The following is a 14633-nucleotide window of genomic DNA, read 5'->3' on the forward strand; positions in this document are numbered from 1 at the left end:
AGACCTTTGCAAAGAAACATTTCATGCATTTGCAGATACTATAAAAAATTCCATAAAGAAAATGGGAAGCAATAAATATGTAGTTAAACTTGCTATGTTGGATAATGAGTTTCGATATTTTAATTTTGATTTTAGAAATTATTTTTAATTTTATCATTTATAGACATTTTATCATATTTATATTTTTCATTTTGGACAATTAAAATTCAAATACATCAATCTCAACAAGAACGCGTTCCATAGTAAATAGTAAATAGTATATTTAAATTAATAAAATAAAGGTGAGGTTTGTATCAAGCGTGCTCCTCGTACTATAAAAGTAAGGCGCACCTCTAAATTTTGTTTGGAGATGTAGTTTTGGTGTCAAAAACTTTATGATAGCTTGAAAATCTATTTTTATCCCTAGTGATGAAATTTAAAATTTTAAAAATAGTACCAAATTGAACAGATTTATAAACAGATGAAATCTTGAAAATAGATGGTCCAGATAATTTGGTACAAGATTTACTATTTTTAGGACTTGAAAATCTTATTTTTCTTCATATACATGCATCTTGAGGTTGAGATGGTCCAATGGGATGGATTTCTAGCATCAGAACATTCTCTTGTACAGGATTTTTGAGGGCACCTTACTTCAATACTACAAGGTTGACACCTTATATTAAAGTCCAGATAATTATCTAATAAATTCCCAAGTAAAAAGACATGCAATAATATCCTGATAAAAACCCCAATGATAATATCCTAATGATGATAATTGTCACTAAGCTTATAATTTCCAAAACAAAATTAAAGTGAAAGACAATAAATAGTTTACAAATACACACACATAGGGTAAGAAACCATAAGAGTGCTGCAATTTTTGTCATACTTTCCCCCACTAACCTTCTCTAATCAAGCTCCGGATGGAAATAAATGAATAATTCCTAAACAACAAGATGTATTGCATAACTAGAAATCCCAGCTAAATTAAATTTAATTTCACCATTAACCCACAACAGGCTTCAATGAATTCATTCCTATAATACAAAATTTTTCATAGGCCTTGGTTTCTTTGCTGTTAAAAAGCTTTTACTTGGCAAATTAAAGGAACCAAAAATAAGGAATAACTGCCAAATGATTTAACCTAATTTGGTGTATAATTTTACAGAGCTGTGATTTCAATTGCTGTAGTTAAAAAGAAAAGAAAAAAAAGAAAGAACAGAAGAAGAAAAACAAAATTATTGAAGAAACTCAGCCTCTCGTTTACACAGACAAGGAAGCATCTAATACTCTGTTTCCAACAGTCCATCAATGAGACCAAACTCCAGAGCCTGAAAAAGTGATAGAACTAATGAATAGATAAACCAACGAGCTCTACAACATAGAGCTAATGAATAGACAAAAAACAAAAATTAGTCATCGAAGTATTCAATAGAAAGCTTGATGTGTGGAAAACCTTAATCATGGGCTGATAGAATCATGTTTGCTAAATCGACACTCGCAAAGTTCCCGGTTTCGCATTTGGATGTGCAAGGCACTATAGTGAAGCACTTGGAAAGCTTTGTGAAGGCTTTCTATGGGGAGGACCTATGAGAAAAAGAAAATTTGGACTGTGGCTTAGCAAATTAAAGCCAATGAATCTGAATAAGTGGTGGTAGAGATGCTCAGTGGAGAGAAAAGTTACAGAGAGAGGTATTGATCTGCAAGTATGGTCAGAATGAGACATGATGGATGATGCTTACGAAAACCAATCCAAAGGAATCAGAGGTCATCCTCATTATGGCGTGCTATTGATTCTATTTGATCCATGCCCCTTAGAAATTGTCGCACAAGGTGCCAGCACAGCTAGGCAATTCCCCATTAAGGATTGCCTTCCCAGAGTTAGATGAGAACGAAACAAATCAAGGAACAACAGTTCAGGAGTTGGTGACTGGTGCAGGTTACAATGCCAGCTGGAACTTCACTTCACTAGCATAGAAGATTGGAGGACTGCCACTCAAGAATTGACGGAAATACTGGGACAATTGCAAAATCTCTAATTTGGCCCCAGAAGGGAGGATTCCATGGATGGGGAGCCTAACCAGAGTAGAAACTTCCCTGTATGGTCAGAATACTCCTTAATTTACTATGATAGCCTGGTCTCTCCCATTATCATTACAAACAGATAGGGAAAGTCCCTGCCCCATCGAAAACTCAAGCATTTGTCTCGCTTGCCACACTGAATAGCATACAAACAACAGATATCTTACAAAAACACGGCCTTCCTCTTCCAAATGTATCATGAGCGAATCGAATGGTGAAGCTGTTGCCATCAACCTTTTATCGTTCCAGCTGTTCTCAACCCTCCCCCCCACCCCCCCATCCACAAAAAAAAATGGAATTCTCGGGCACCAATTTCTTTAGCTAAGATATGGAAATTATGAATAGAAAAGCACAATAGAATGTTCAAAGATAACATTTTGAGCCTGAACAATCTGATATCAAAGCTTAAGTTGGCCATCATATCCTGCTCCAAAGCGACTAATGAATTTTGCGGTTTTTCTCACTCAGGTTTTCAGATTGACCTTTCAGGGATAAGTAGAGAAATTAACCCGAGTCTATTCGAGCCAACCAGTGGTCTCCACTCTCAGAAGGCACTCTACAATTGAACTTTAATGGAAGTTCATTGTGGAATCCTGGTCTCTCAAGAATGTGTGGCATATTCAGGGACTATGCAGGTAAAGCTTTAATGTGATACTCTGGTCCTTTAAGTTAGTCTGCTATTAACGAAGCAGAGTTCAGATCCCTCTCACAGGGTATATCCACCTGATCCTGATAATTGAAGGAGACTCTCACCCAACTGTCAGATGGGTGATTGGGGAAGGTAAATGACCATGGAGTTTACAGGTAGAAATATTAGACATTATATCAGGTTTACGAGCACTAGTGAAGCATTCATTTAGGGAGACAAACAGGGAAGCTCATGTACCAACTCATTCTCTTTGTAAAGAGAACATGCATGTGCATATCCAAGTTTGACTATAAATAAGGCTAAAAGTTAACAGTTCAAAGGAAAACAAAAAAGAGTTTAGAGAAAGAGATAGAGGTTTTGGTTAAGCATGAATTGATACCTCAGCAGCTGAGAAGAAACGATCCCTCTCTGTGTAGTGTTGCACCTTCTCCAGTGGTTGACCACAAAAAGCAGCATACATTTGGTCAATTTTCTGCATACTCATGCCAAAAAATGAATGTTAGAGAAGGACGATGCCGAAAACCTCAAATAGCTTAGCCATAATGAAGATCCTGATGCATGATCACTAAATCCTATTGCAAAAGTATAGCATGCACAAGCTGCATATGGTGTATGGTACATAGCAAAAAGAAGAATCCACCATCCATTTCAACAAAAAATAGTGGAGAATACCCAAGTTTCGAAGTACAGAAATTTACAGAGATAAAATTCAGCTACTCTTGGTCATTGAGAAAGGTTAGTGGATACTGCAGTTGTTTACCATATACCATAGACAATCTTTCAATGTCAGTATACTTTCCCATCTCACTCAAATCTCTTACACCTAAGATTAAAAGTTTAAGCTCATTCCTTAATCAATTTTGGTTCAAGTAAATGACAAAGATGAGAAATTGATAAGAATAGAAACTAGACTTGATCTTAGCCAAAGGCTAAGGTCTATTAAGCTTGGATTTGGTCGATTAAATGTTGATGATTGCAAAACTATGTTTCAAGTTCGATTCCTCGCGGAAAAAAGGAAACAAAAAAGAAGAGAAACTGACATGGCGAGATTGAACAGCTTCATTGACCTGGCGTTTCACATCCTCCACGTTACCCTACAAGAGGAAATATCCAATAATTTAATGATCAAGCTAAAAATATTAAATAATTGCCAATTTGTTTATTTGAGAAACTCTTTTTTTCTAGCGTTTGGCATGACGCCCACTCGCCCAGGCAGGCGTGCCCTCAGCCTAATAATAATTGCCAATATGAGCATACATTTTAAGCGAACTTCCACATAACACATTCAGATGCTACCTATGTACTATGCATATGCCACAGCAAATAGATGAAATGGTTAGGTCATATACAGTGTTTCAAAAAGCGCTAGGTGGGTCCTAGGCGGCCTGGGGGGTCCAGGCCGCCCAACGCCTAGGCGGGCTCCCAGAACCTGGGCGGTCCAGTCGAATCCAAGAAGGATGCCCATTTAATAAAAAAATGATATATAACATACAAAATAAAAATTAGGTATTTAGGGTACTTACTTTGTGTTTGATTGCTCAATCTTCAAACTTCCACCTCAAAGATGCTTCTAAGGACTCAAAATCTTCTAAAAAGCCCCCCAATAGATTTATAAAACATCAAAAATTAAGTATAACATCAATGGGTGATGTTTCGATCAATTTTTGTCAACTTTGAGAAACCCTTCGATCCTAAAGAAACCACCAAGAACTAGTTTTTTGGAGGCTTTCTCTCTCTAAAATGGGCTCCAATAAGTTTTAGGTTTCAAATGAACTTGAAACAATCCTTCAAAACCTTTATATTTTAAAAAAAAATCAATACAAAATAAAAAAAAAAGTTCCGCCTCTAGACGGGGCACAGACCCTAGGCGACCACCTTGGGCTGGGCGCTGGGCGCCCACCTAGGCGGGTTCCGTACCGCCTAAGCAGCCGCCGCAGGGACTGCCACCCAGATTGACGGCCTAGGCCTGGGCAATGCACCCAAGCCTTCTGGATCGCCTAGGCACTAGGCGGTCCGCTTGTTGAATCACTGGTCATATATCACATAAGAATTCACTCTCACTCTTGTCTTAATAGTTAGGTCATATAAAAGTTCTGATTCTGCCCATATCCATATCCATACAACAGACATCCCACCCCTTGTCATAACAATTAGGTTCTAAGGGCCCCAAAACTATGGGTTGCCGAGTTTGATATCTACCCTACTTTATATATATATATATATATATATATATATGGAAAAAGCTAACAAACACCGGCAACTATAATGAATAGTAATATAGGTGGAATCCCAATCGTCAGATCTTCATCGAGTGGTTCAACATACATATCATTATTATAATTTTAATTTTTTCTATAAATCTGATTAATATGAAATTTTGGATCTATATACCTAATACTATTGCGCACCATATAAAAATATAAATAAGTTATTTTCAATAATTTAAAATGGCCAAATTACCCTGTCATTTTTCAGGGGTATTTTGGTCATTTTATATTTTGAAAAATATTGTTATATATTTTTTAATTGTGCGCCCTATTTTTTAGTACACACGTCTAAAATTTTATTATGATCCGATTTCTAGAAAAAATGTTACAATTCATATAGTGATATGCATTCTGAACCACGTGATGAAGATCTGATGGCTGGGATTCCACCTATATTACTATTCATTATAGCTGCCAAGTGTTTGGAATATATATATATATATATATATATATATATATATATATATATATATAAGTTTTGGAAAAGTATAGAATAAGACCATTTATCTTTTGTACAAGGTGGTCACAAATAATCTTGACCTTTGGATGTGAAACTGGGTGGTGGCATTTATTCCATTGACCAAGCACAAAGTCCAAAAGAAATTTTCTCAAACTTTGTGACACACTCAAACTATCAATTTCACAATGGATGGTTATAAGCAATTGTGATCTCCTTGTACAATAGGTAAATGGTCTCATTGTATACAATCCCATAAGATTTTTGGGTTTTGACTTGCCTGAGTAACAGAAACTATGAGTACGTAATATGAAGAATGAGTTTATTATTGTAAAAAAGAACATTTTTACCCTTACATGAGGGCTTTTTTCTGCCCCGGGCAAGAGTATCCAAGCACCCGCCTAGGTGGGTGCTTTTTTAGAGGATTGAACAAGTCACCTGCCTAGGCCCCTTCAGTTCGGTGGCAGGCCTTGACCACCTAGGCAGCAAGGGGCCCAAATTTAAAAAAAGCGTGTTTCTCTCTCTCTCTCTCTCTCTCTCTCTCTCTCTCTCTCTCTCTCTCTCTCTCTCTCTCTCTCTCTATATATATATATATATATATATAGATAATGAGTAATGATCCTATGAGACCCTCCCACACCCATGTGTGTAGGACCCCAAATGATCACCATTAAATTTGGTACCGATCTCTAGAAAAGTTATCACATGAGTGTGGGATTTGACTTTTCTAGAGATTTGTGCCAAATTTAATGGTGATCCTTTGGGGTCCTACACACATGTGTGTGGGAGGGTCTCATCTGATCATTACTCATATATAATACATACATACATACATATAGTTGAAATAACTATAGAAAGATTGAAGGAAGAAAGAATGCTAAGAACTGTCATACCCCACAACCGCTTTGTGGCTGGTGTATCATGATGCGAGCATTTGGCATGGCATAGCGCATCCCCTTTTCTCCTCCAGCAAGAAGAAGGGCCCCTTGGCTAGCCGCAACTCCAAAACATATGGTTCCAACCTTTGGCTTTATCTGTAGATTTGGAAGAAGAAAACAGTTTCAGTGCTATGTTTGGACAGCTATTACAAGTAGTAAATTAGAAATCCAGTTATATATGTGGAAGAACAACATAACAAAGAAAGACACCCCAAAAGAGCAGATCTAATCTTTTAAGCATTTTGCTTTAAATGAATAAATTTTGTACTTCACAATACCCAATGTGTTCTCCTGAAAAGAAAATGCAAAAGCACCCAAAAACCAGTTCTATCCTTAGACAACAGGAAGGGCACAGAGTATCCCTCCGTTGCTCATTAAAGATTGCCTTTTTGTGGTCAGTCCTTCAGGAGATTTCTTAGGTGGACATAAGGAAGAAATTATTTTATAGAGCAAGTAGAAGACATATGTCCAAGAAAATTTTAGAGAGGTACCAATCAAAATAGATAAAAAAAGAGGTCGTTTGATGCCTGAGAGGAATAGGGAAGTCACCAAGACCAACGCAATGAGAAAAAGTCTCTAGTGTATGCAAAATATTCCCTGCAACCTATGGTCAGATAGGGGCAATCCCCTATGTTCATACTGCTTCCCCCAATGGGTACAAGAATTGTCCATAAAGAATGAATGACATTTTCAATAAGATATTGAACTGCTTTTGTACATCTATGAGATTGTGATCAAGCACAGGAACAAGTCACAACAAAGACATAAGATAGATCATGCATCAAGTATAGAGTGCCCCAATGTAAGTCTTCCAGCCAGGAGCCTACCTTGTCTAATCCTTGTATAGTGATTCTCCGAGGAATTTAACCATATATATACATATCACACAAATAGAATAATATATGTTCATTACTTTGCTACATAATTGACGACCACAAAATAAAGACCACATTCGCACGTCTCAGTAACTTAAACTATTACCCATACCTTAGGCTCTGGTATACCAACACAAGCCAAAGAACAACTTATCCATCCTACAACAATCTCCAGTTGCAACTGGCATGGGGATTGCTAGGCTGCCCTCCAAGTGGATTACCCTCCTTAATGGAAGATCCCCAAACAAAACTCTGAACTCAAAAACATTTCCCCAAAGCTCAAAACATTCTCAAAAAAAAATGTTAAAAGTACTCAAATAAGGAGCAAAGAGATTGTGTTAGACTTTAATACTCCTTTCAAATACATCAGAGCCCCTATTTGGAACTATCCCAGATCTCCAACCCAAAGACCATGGGTCATACTTACCCGAAAATTTACATACCAGAAAGGTCAAGTCAACAATCGTTAAAAAATATGCTGACAAGGTAAAACCACACTTCCAGAAGAAACTTATCATGGATGGAAGACATATTTCACAGGAGACATGTACCCATTTTTTAGATTTGTAAGAAACAAATTCCACCATGTGCAAACCCAACCACCCGCACACACACCCCCACCCCTCCCCCCCAAAAAAAAAAAAAAATAGAAACCCAACCACCCACAGAAAAATAAAATAAAATCACCCACACATCCGTTCTATATTTCTATGTCACACTTCCATGTGTTTCTTCAAAGCTCCTCATGCATTTCTCATTATCATCTATCAATTTTCCAAGATTTGGCAACAATGGAGTTCCCACTGTGATTGTTGTCATTAGCAGCAGTACCGGTAGCGCAGATGTAATAGCAGTAGCAGTAGCAATAGCTACAGTAGCAGCAGCAACAATAGCAACATCTTTTTTTTGTACTGGAAGTAATATATGCATGTACCATAGGATATATTTGGGTGTATAGAAAGCAGAGGCTTTCCCACATCATCACCAATAATCTGGTTTAGGAAGATTTAACAGTGATTTTGCACATTGATCACTAGAGCCAAATGTCAATTTTATCCACATTGATTTAGTAATCAATATTGAGAGCGAAAAAAAAGGACAATAGCAAATAAAGTCCATTTGGAGTGTAAATCCGTCTCCAACATAGGTTGGTAAAAGAAACATTGAATTCATTTATTTTACTTGGTGTGGCAGCAAAGGAATTTCATGAGCTTGGGCCCCAATCAACTTGATCTTAAGGTGACAAAATATGCGTTAACCAATAACCCTGGAAAGACCTGAGAGCTATCATGATCAAAGAATACGCCATTTACGGATTCTATTGACTGAAACATACTTAAACCCCATTCCAACCCTAGCGCAGACTTAGTAGCTTGAGACACGGTTTTTGCAAAGAAAAATATAGGGACGATCCAAAATTAGAGAAAGATGCAAAAAACCAAAGATAAAAGAAGGAGCACTTGTTGCTCTAGGGTTTTAAATAAAAGTCCATAACTTTATCATCTATTATGCTTGAGTACATCCCTTATATAAGAAAACCCTAAACAAGACTTAATCTTGACCATCTATCTAATCTAATCATTGCCATTTATTATAAAAGACTTTAAATGAATAAAAAGATATAAAAGACTCTAAAAATTACCATTTATGTCCGTAAGTGAATAAAAAGACTCAAGAAATAAATAAAAGACAAAATAAGAGACTTAATGACTAATTTTCCCTTTTGTGGTTCTTCCTGTAAACTTTAAGTTTCTCTCTTGTCTAGATACTCGAGAGCAATATTCTGGGCTGCATTAGTCCCCCTTCATCAAAAGAATTTTCCCTCGAATGTTCGTCGTCGAAGGTATCACTTCGACATGGAATGAGATGCTTGACATTAAAAACATCGGAAGTGTGAATGTGGCTGGGAAGCTTCAATTTGTAGGCATTATCATTAATCTTCTTCAAATTTTCGAACAGTCCTACCTTGACGATACTTGAGATCAAGGCGTGCCATTTTACTGCATTCCCCACAGAAATTTGATTAACCATGTATTGAGCCCTTTGAGAATTGCCATACTTGTAGTACATAAGCACACCACACTTGATCCTGAACACATCAGAAAATACTCTACCATGAATTTTGAAGCAACTCAAGATTAATGATGCATTACCCCTGTGATTTCCTTTAATTCGCATATATAGAAGTTCTCCACTCAAAACAAAATAATGTTGAAGCTGATCTCTAACATCAGTAATCACATAAGCACCCATTCGATGGTCTATCAAACCCACTAGCAAAAATCTCATAGAAAAATCACCAAACCCTTGGAGCGAATTTCACATGATACTCCACATTCAGGTAAAACATCAAGTAAAACAACATCTCTACTGCCACCGTCATCTCCTTGATCCTCCTTTTCTTCGCCTTCTTGTTCTCTATAGATTATCACCCATCAAATCATCATCAAAGATGGGACCCTCATCAAAGATGGGATCACTATCAAAGACATGATCATAATCTCCATCAAAATATTCCTAAGGGCCATCTGTCTACTCTAATGAAAGTCCATAACATTATCATCCACTATGCTTGAGTATATCTCTTATATAAGAAAACTCTAAACAAGACTTAATCCTTGCCATCCATCTAATCTAATCATGGCAATTTATTATAAAAGACTTTCACTAAATAAAAAGGCATAAAAGACTCTAAAAATTACTATTTATGCCCGTAAGTGAATAAAACAACTCAAGAAATAAATAAAAGACATAAAAAAATAGACTAAATGACTAATTTTCTCTTTTGGAGATCCTCCTGTAAACTTTAGGTTTATCTCCCTTGTCTACTCGAGAGCTGTATTCTGAGCTGCACCAAACCCACTCCATGTCTTCAATTATAAGAACAAACTATTATTACTACAGCACAACTACCTTTCCGTTTCCACCGTTTGGATTTATTAACTAAATAAAAGCTCTAAATGAAACATGCTTTACCTCTACAAGACTACAACCTTTACGTACTCTTTTTCTTTTTAACATCTTTGCAGGTCCATATATGTGATTTCAGGCTTGTCATGATTTTTTTTTTTTTTTCCTTTCATTAGATAGGATAGCAAGAATTCAAATCCAAGAGAACATGGTCCCGCAACTCCTATGCACACCGTGACCACTAAGTGAAGAGACCAACCCTAATTATACATATTTTGATGTTTTTTTTCACTTCTAAAATAAAGTCATTGTGCTTGAGGCCTTTTTCCTTGTGTTTTCTGATTTAAAGAACAACTGATGTGATACACTTGAAAGCAAATATTTCTATTTTTCTTATAACAACTGTGTTCAAGAGACTGACTTATACACTATACTCCATATCTGACTTCAGATGCAATAATCAGACTGCATAAAGAAAGATGGGGGAGAAGACATAATTAGGCACGCTTGAAAATCAATATGCTATATATGTAGTTATGTACTGGATATCAATGATTGGGTTCAGCAATACATGAAAATAGATAAGTAGTACAGCATAATTGGAAATAATTACAGGTGTATGCATTTCAAGTGATAGATTTTCTTTCAGGATTCAGATCATACCCATGACATACAATCGTAAATGGCCATCACAGAGTAAGTGCTTCCACCGGGGCAATTGAGATATATCTACAAAAGACCCAAAAAAAGAATTAGCCCCACAATTGCAAACTCTCAAATTTGGCAAAAGGAATGTCACTTATCTTCAACCCATTTTGGATCATTCCAATTACTGATATAGACCAAAAGAATGATAACCAAAAAATTGTTTGAAATCTACCAGTACATCTGCATCCTCATCAACAGCAGCTAGGGTCACAAGTTGTGATATGACTCGTTGGGCAACTTGAGAGTTAATAGGCTGCCCTATGAAGATTATACGGTTGCGAAATAGCACTGATGAAAGATCTAAAGGGCCCCCTGGTGTCATTATAGCTGGCATTACTGGTGGATTTCCCCTTTTTGCTGTTGTGACTGCTTCATAGCTACATTTGCAATCATTTACAATTATTAGGACCACCATCCATCAGATGGATCTATAGCATAAAACATGGTATTTAATCATTCATGCAAGCTAGTGCAGCTAATGCAGTGACAGCAAACCGTATTGGCTTCAATTGCATATACCTCTCACTCATGGATAATAACAAGCCAGTAATATAAATGACAAAGATCATTCCAACTCGAAAAGTCGAGATTGGACAACATAAATAAGTGAAAAGGAACATATATGCAATCATCCAAGCAAATACTGTTCTTTCATTAGAATCATCCAATGGTGCCTCTTGGTACTATCATTAATTGAAATTTTACAACTTTCTCACAAACTAGCAACAATAGTGCATGAATCACTCAGTGTGAGATGCGCTCGGTCATGAAGCAATAAGCTAATTGGAGGATGCACAGCATGACAGGAGCGAAGGGCACATGCAGAATATATTTGGGGATCAAAAGGTGAAGTTTCAAGAAGAAAAATACTGATTTGCTAGTAAATCTGACATTTCGTATCTAAGCATTGATATAAAGCAAGGTAATCCATAACAAGTGATGACTCCTGCAAGAATCAACCAGAGAACTTTCAAATAACCCAATTAATGGCCTGTATACCTGCACTTCAAGCACATGCTTGCACATGAAGCTGCCTTCTAAGCACTTTACTCATGATTAACATAAACTAATCTCAGATTTCCAATGAAGTGCATTGGATAATTGTGCTAAATGCATAAACTAGTCAAAAGATCTCGTCATCATTCACTGAGATATATACTTGGCGATCCAGATCCCACTGGCAAAAGGGAACCAAAGACACATATACAGAAGAAAATAGCTCGTGCGAAAGAGGGAAAAAAAGAAAATTTTAAAGGAAAACTGGTGATGATTAACATAATTAGAAGGCACACTTATGGTTCCTCCTTGCAAGTAAGTTCCCCATTTAAGTCCCCAAGGATAAAAAATATACTTCAAGAAGACCAAAAAATCCTTCATTGCATACTAAAATTCAAGCAGAGCTCCTGGAGAAAGGATTGACTGATAACAATATGATAAATGAGTTACAATAAGTTGCATGGATCAAGAAATTGATACTAAGCACTTGTCTTATCCAATTTCGTAGAAACCTTCACAATCTAAAAGATATCTGCTTTTCCCGATAATTGACAACCAAAAAGACATGAACACCTCAAAAGAGCAACAGCCATACGAGAAGTCATCAAATATCTGCATCTAATACACCATTCTGTACATTGACAAATACCTTAGTTCTCCATATTGATGAACATGATTATTATGCTTTAGTGATAAGCCATTCCTGCTTCCAAATAATCCTGAGAAAAAAACTATCCATTAGTTCGTGGAAATTCTACAAACAATTGAAAAGGTCAAAAAATTGAGCCTTCACATGTAAAAAGATTGGCATTTGACTGCACTTCTTAGATAGAATGAAAGGAAAAGACGTCCAGTTTATCTAATGAAGCCCCAAAGGATGTGATAGTAAAAGCATGTCAATATCATTCAAGAATACAATATAGAAGCAGTGAAAGCTCTCTTTACCATATGGGAATTTTTCTTGTTTTATCAAATAAATAATTTATATGCATGATATACATGGTGAGGCAGCCACGAAGCAAACTTCATGTTCAAGCCATGAGGTAAATCAGCAGCTACTCCTTCGATACGGAAACTGAGAGACAGAGAGAGAATTCGTTCCATGTGTTTATCAGACACAAACACCAAGTGCAAAATAATTGAGAATAGGAGGAATGAGAGTAACTACAATACAGCTTCTGAAAACTATCTCTCAAAAAGAAAATATTGCTTACAATACATAAAGAAATAAAACAAAATCCTAAGCAATATACATATTCAAAAAAAAAAAGTCATATCAACCAAATATTGCTTAAAATGCATAAAAAACAAATACATTTCATATGCAACATATCACCCACTTAGATCATGTTACGCCTCAAATTCAAAACTTACTTTGAGAATCAGGCAACGAACAGAATATCACCGAATTGGACAAACGCCTGCAAGCAATAATTACAATAAAATTGCATAGAACAGTTCATACAAAATACATAAGTAACAAAATAGCATAATAGAACTTGACTAGTATGGAGCATTACAAGAAAAATTAAAAGCAGTTCATATAAAAATATATATGAATTCAAATTTCAGTTAAGAACTGGTAATAATAAGTTGAATAATATGGCGGACTACAACAAAGATTAATAACAGTTTATAGAAAAATATATAAGCAATAAGTACAGAAAATAATTCAAAATTCAGTTAAGAACTCGAAATAATGACTCAAATAAACTGCACATACTTGTTTTGAGATGATAACTTGGAAACTGAATTTGGGAAACAAATTGATAACCCACAACTCGTGGAAACAGCCATAGAATCGTTCCCTTTTTCTGAAAAGAAAAGAATTACAAAAGAGCAAATTCATATATAACAAATATGGCATGAGAGATAATTAAAAAGAGATATGAATGATTAAAAAAAATGAACTTAAGAACATTTATTACGCTTGATTATAGAAATTACCCCAATTGTTTCAATAAGACAGGTTTAATAAGCTAACGGTGACCCACTCTGCAACATCTAAGTTTGAAATTGCCCAATGACTAGGAGAGAGAGGCTTTGAACAGAAAAATCGATTTAAGACACGAAAAAAGGAAAAGAAATGAAGAAACCAAACAGTTAGAACTCGCCAAATTCTCCAAAATAGCAAAAGTAATAGAAATATAAAAACCATGGGTTCTCTAAATTTGAGATAAACCTCCATGGAAAGCTTCGAATGCATGTGAAATTACACGGAGTAAACAGAAATCCTAGATCTTCGCTCACATTGTAATGGAGATTCAAGAATGAGGAGAAAATTAGGGCACAGTGAATTGCACAATACCTGGGAGTGAACCAGGAAATGAAGGGATGGGAAGGGGGGGTATATGGCTTTTTTTTACTACAAATGCCCTGCAGTTCTGATTAGCTGTGTCTCGCGTGCGGGGTAATAAAGTGTGCGGCGGTAACAAGACAAAGCAGATGGCTGGCTGCTCGGTTAAGTTTTGAATTAGTTAGGATTATATTTTTAAAAAAATTAAATTTAAATAATTAAAAATATAAAGTATATGAAAAAAAGAGTCAAATCTTATTTTATGAAATCAATTTTTTTTTGGAGGCCCGACAGGTCAGGCATCTGATTGATGCCCTAATCAGTTTGGTCCAAAGTAAATAATCAAATTTGGTCAAACTTTTCAAAATCAATGTTTTAACTTATTTGACAATCTCAATGAAATTAGACATATTTTTTAATATATTTTATATTTTAAACTATTTTATTTATTTTATTTTAAAAAATATATCCGA

General features: G+C 35.8%; 1 protein-coding gene across 1 annotated transcript; it reads right to left on the bottom strand.

Annotated features, from left to right (window-relative positions):
- Positions 1 to 943: 943 nt before the first annotated feature.
- Positions 944 to 14296, bottom strand: CLPP6 (CLP protease proteolytic subunit 6). The gene is made up of 10 exons (XM_088856989.1): positions 14173 to 14296; positions 13588 to 13678; positions 13239 to 13285; positions 12514 to 12583; positions 11041 to 11245; positions 10824 to 10889; positions 6331 to 6471; positions 3754 to 3807; positions 3093 to 3185; positions 944 to 1313 (listed from the first exon to the last, which is right to left on the bottom strand). The coding sequence occupies exons 2-10, from the start codon at positions 13659 to 13661 to the stop codon at positions 1266 to 1268; spliced, it is 798 nt and encodes a 265-aa protein (XP_088713115.1). The 5' UTR covers positions 13662 to 13678; positions 14173 to 14296; the 3' UTR covers positions 944 to 1265.
- Positions 14297 to 14633: the final 337 nt, after the last annotated feature.

The sequence above is a fragment of the Amborella trichopoda genome, chromosome 13 (assembly GCF_054954075.1).
Source record: "Amborella trichopoda isolate Santa Cruz 75 chromosome 13, AtrichopodaSantaCruz75HAP2 v2.0, whole genome shotgun sequence".
Classification (NCBI taxonomy): domain Eukaryota; kingdom Viridiplantae; phylum Streptophyta; class Magnoliopsida; order Amborellales; family Amborellaceae; genus Amborella; species Amborella trichopoda.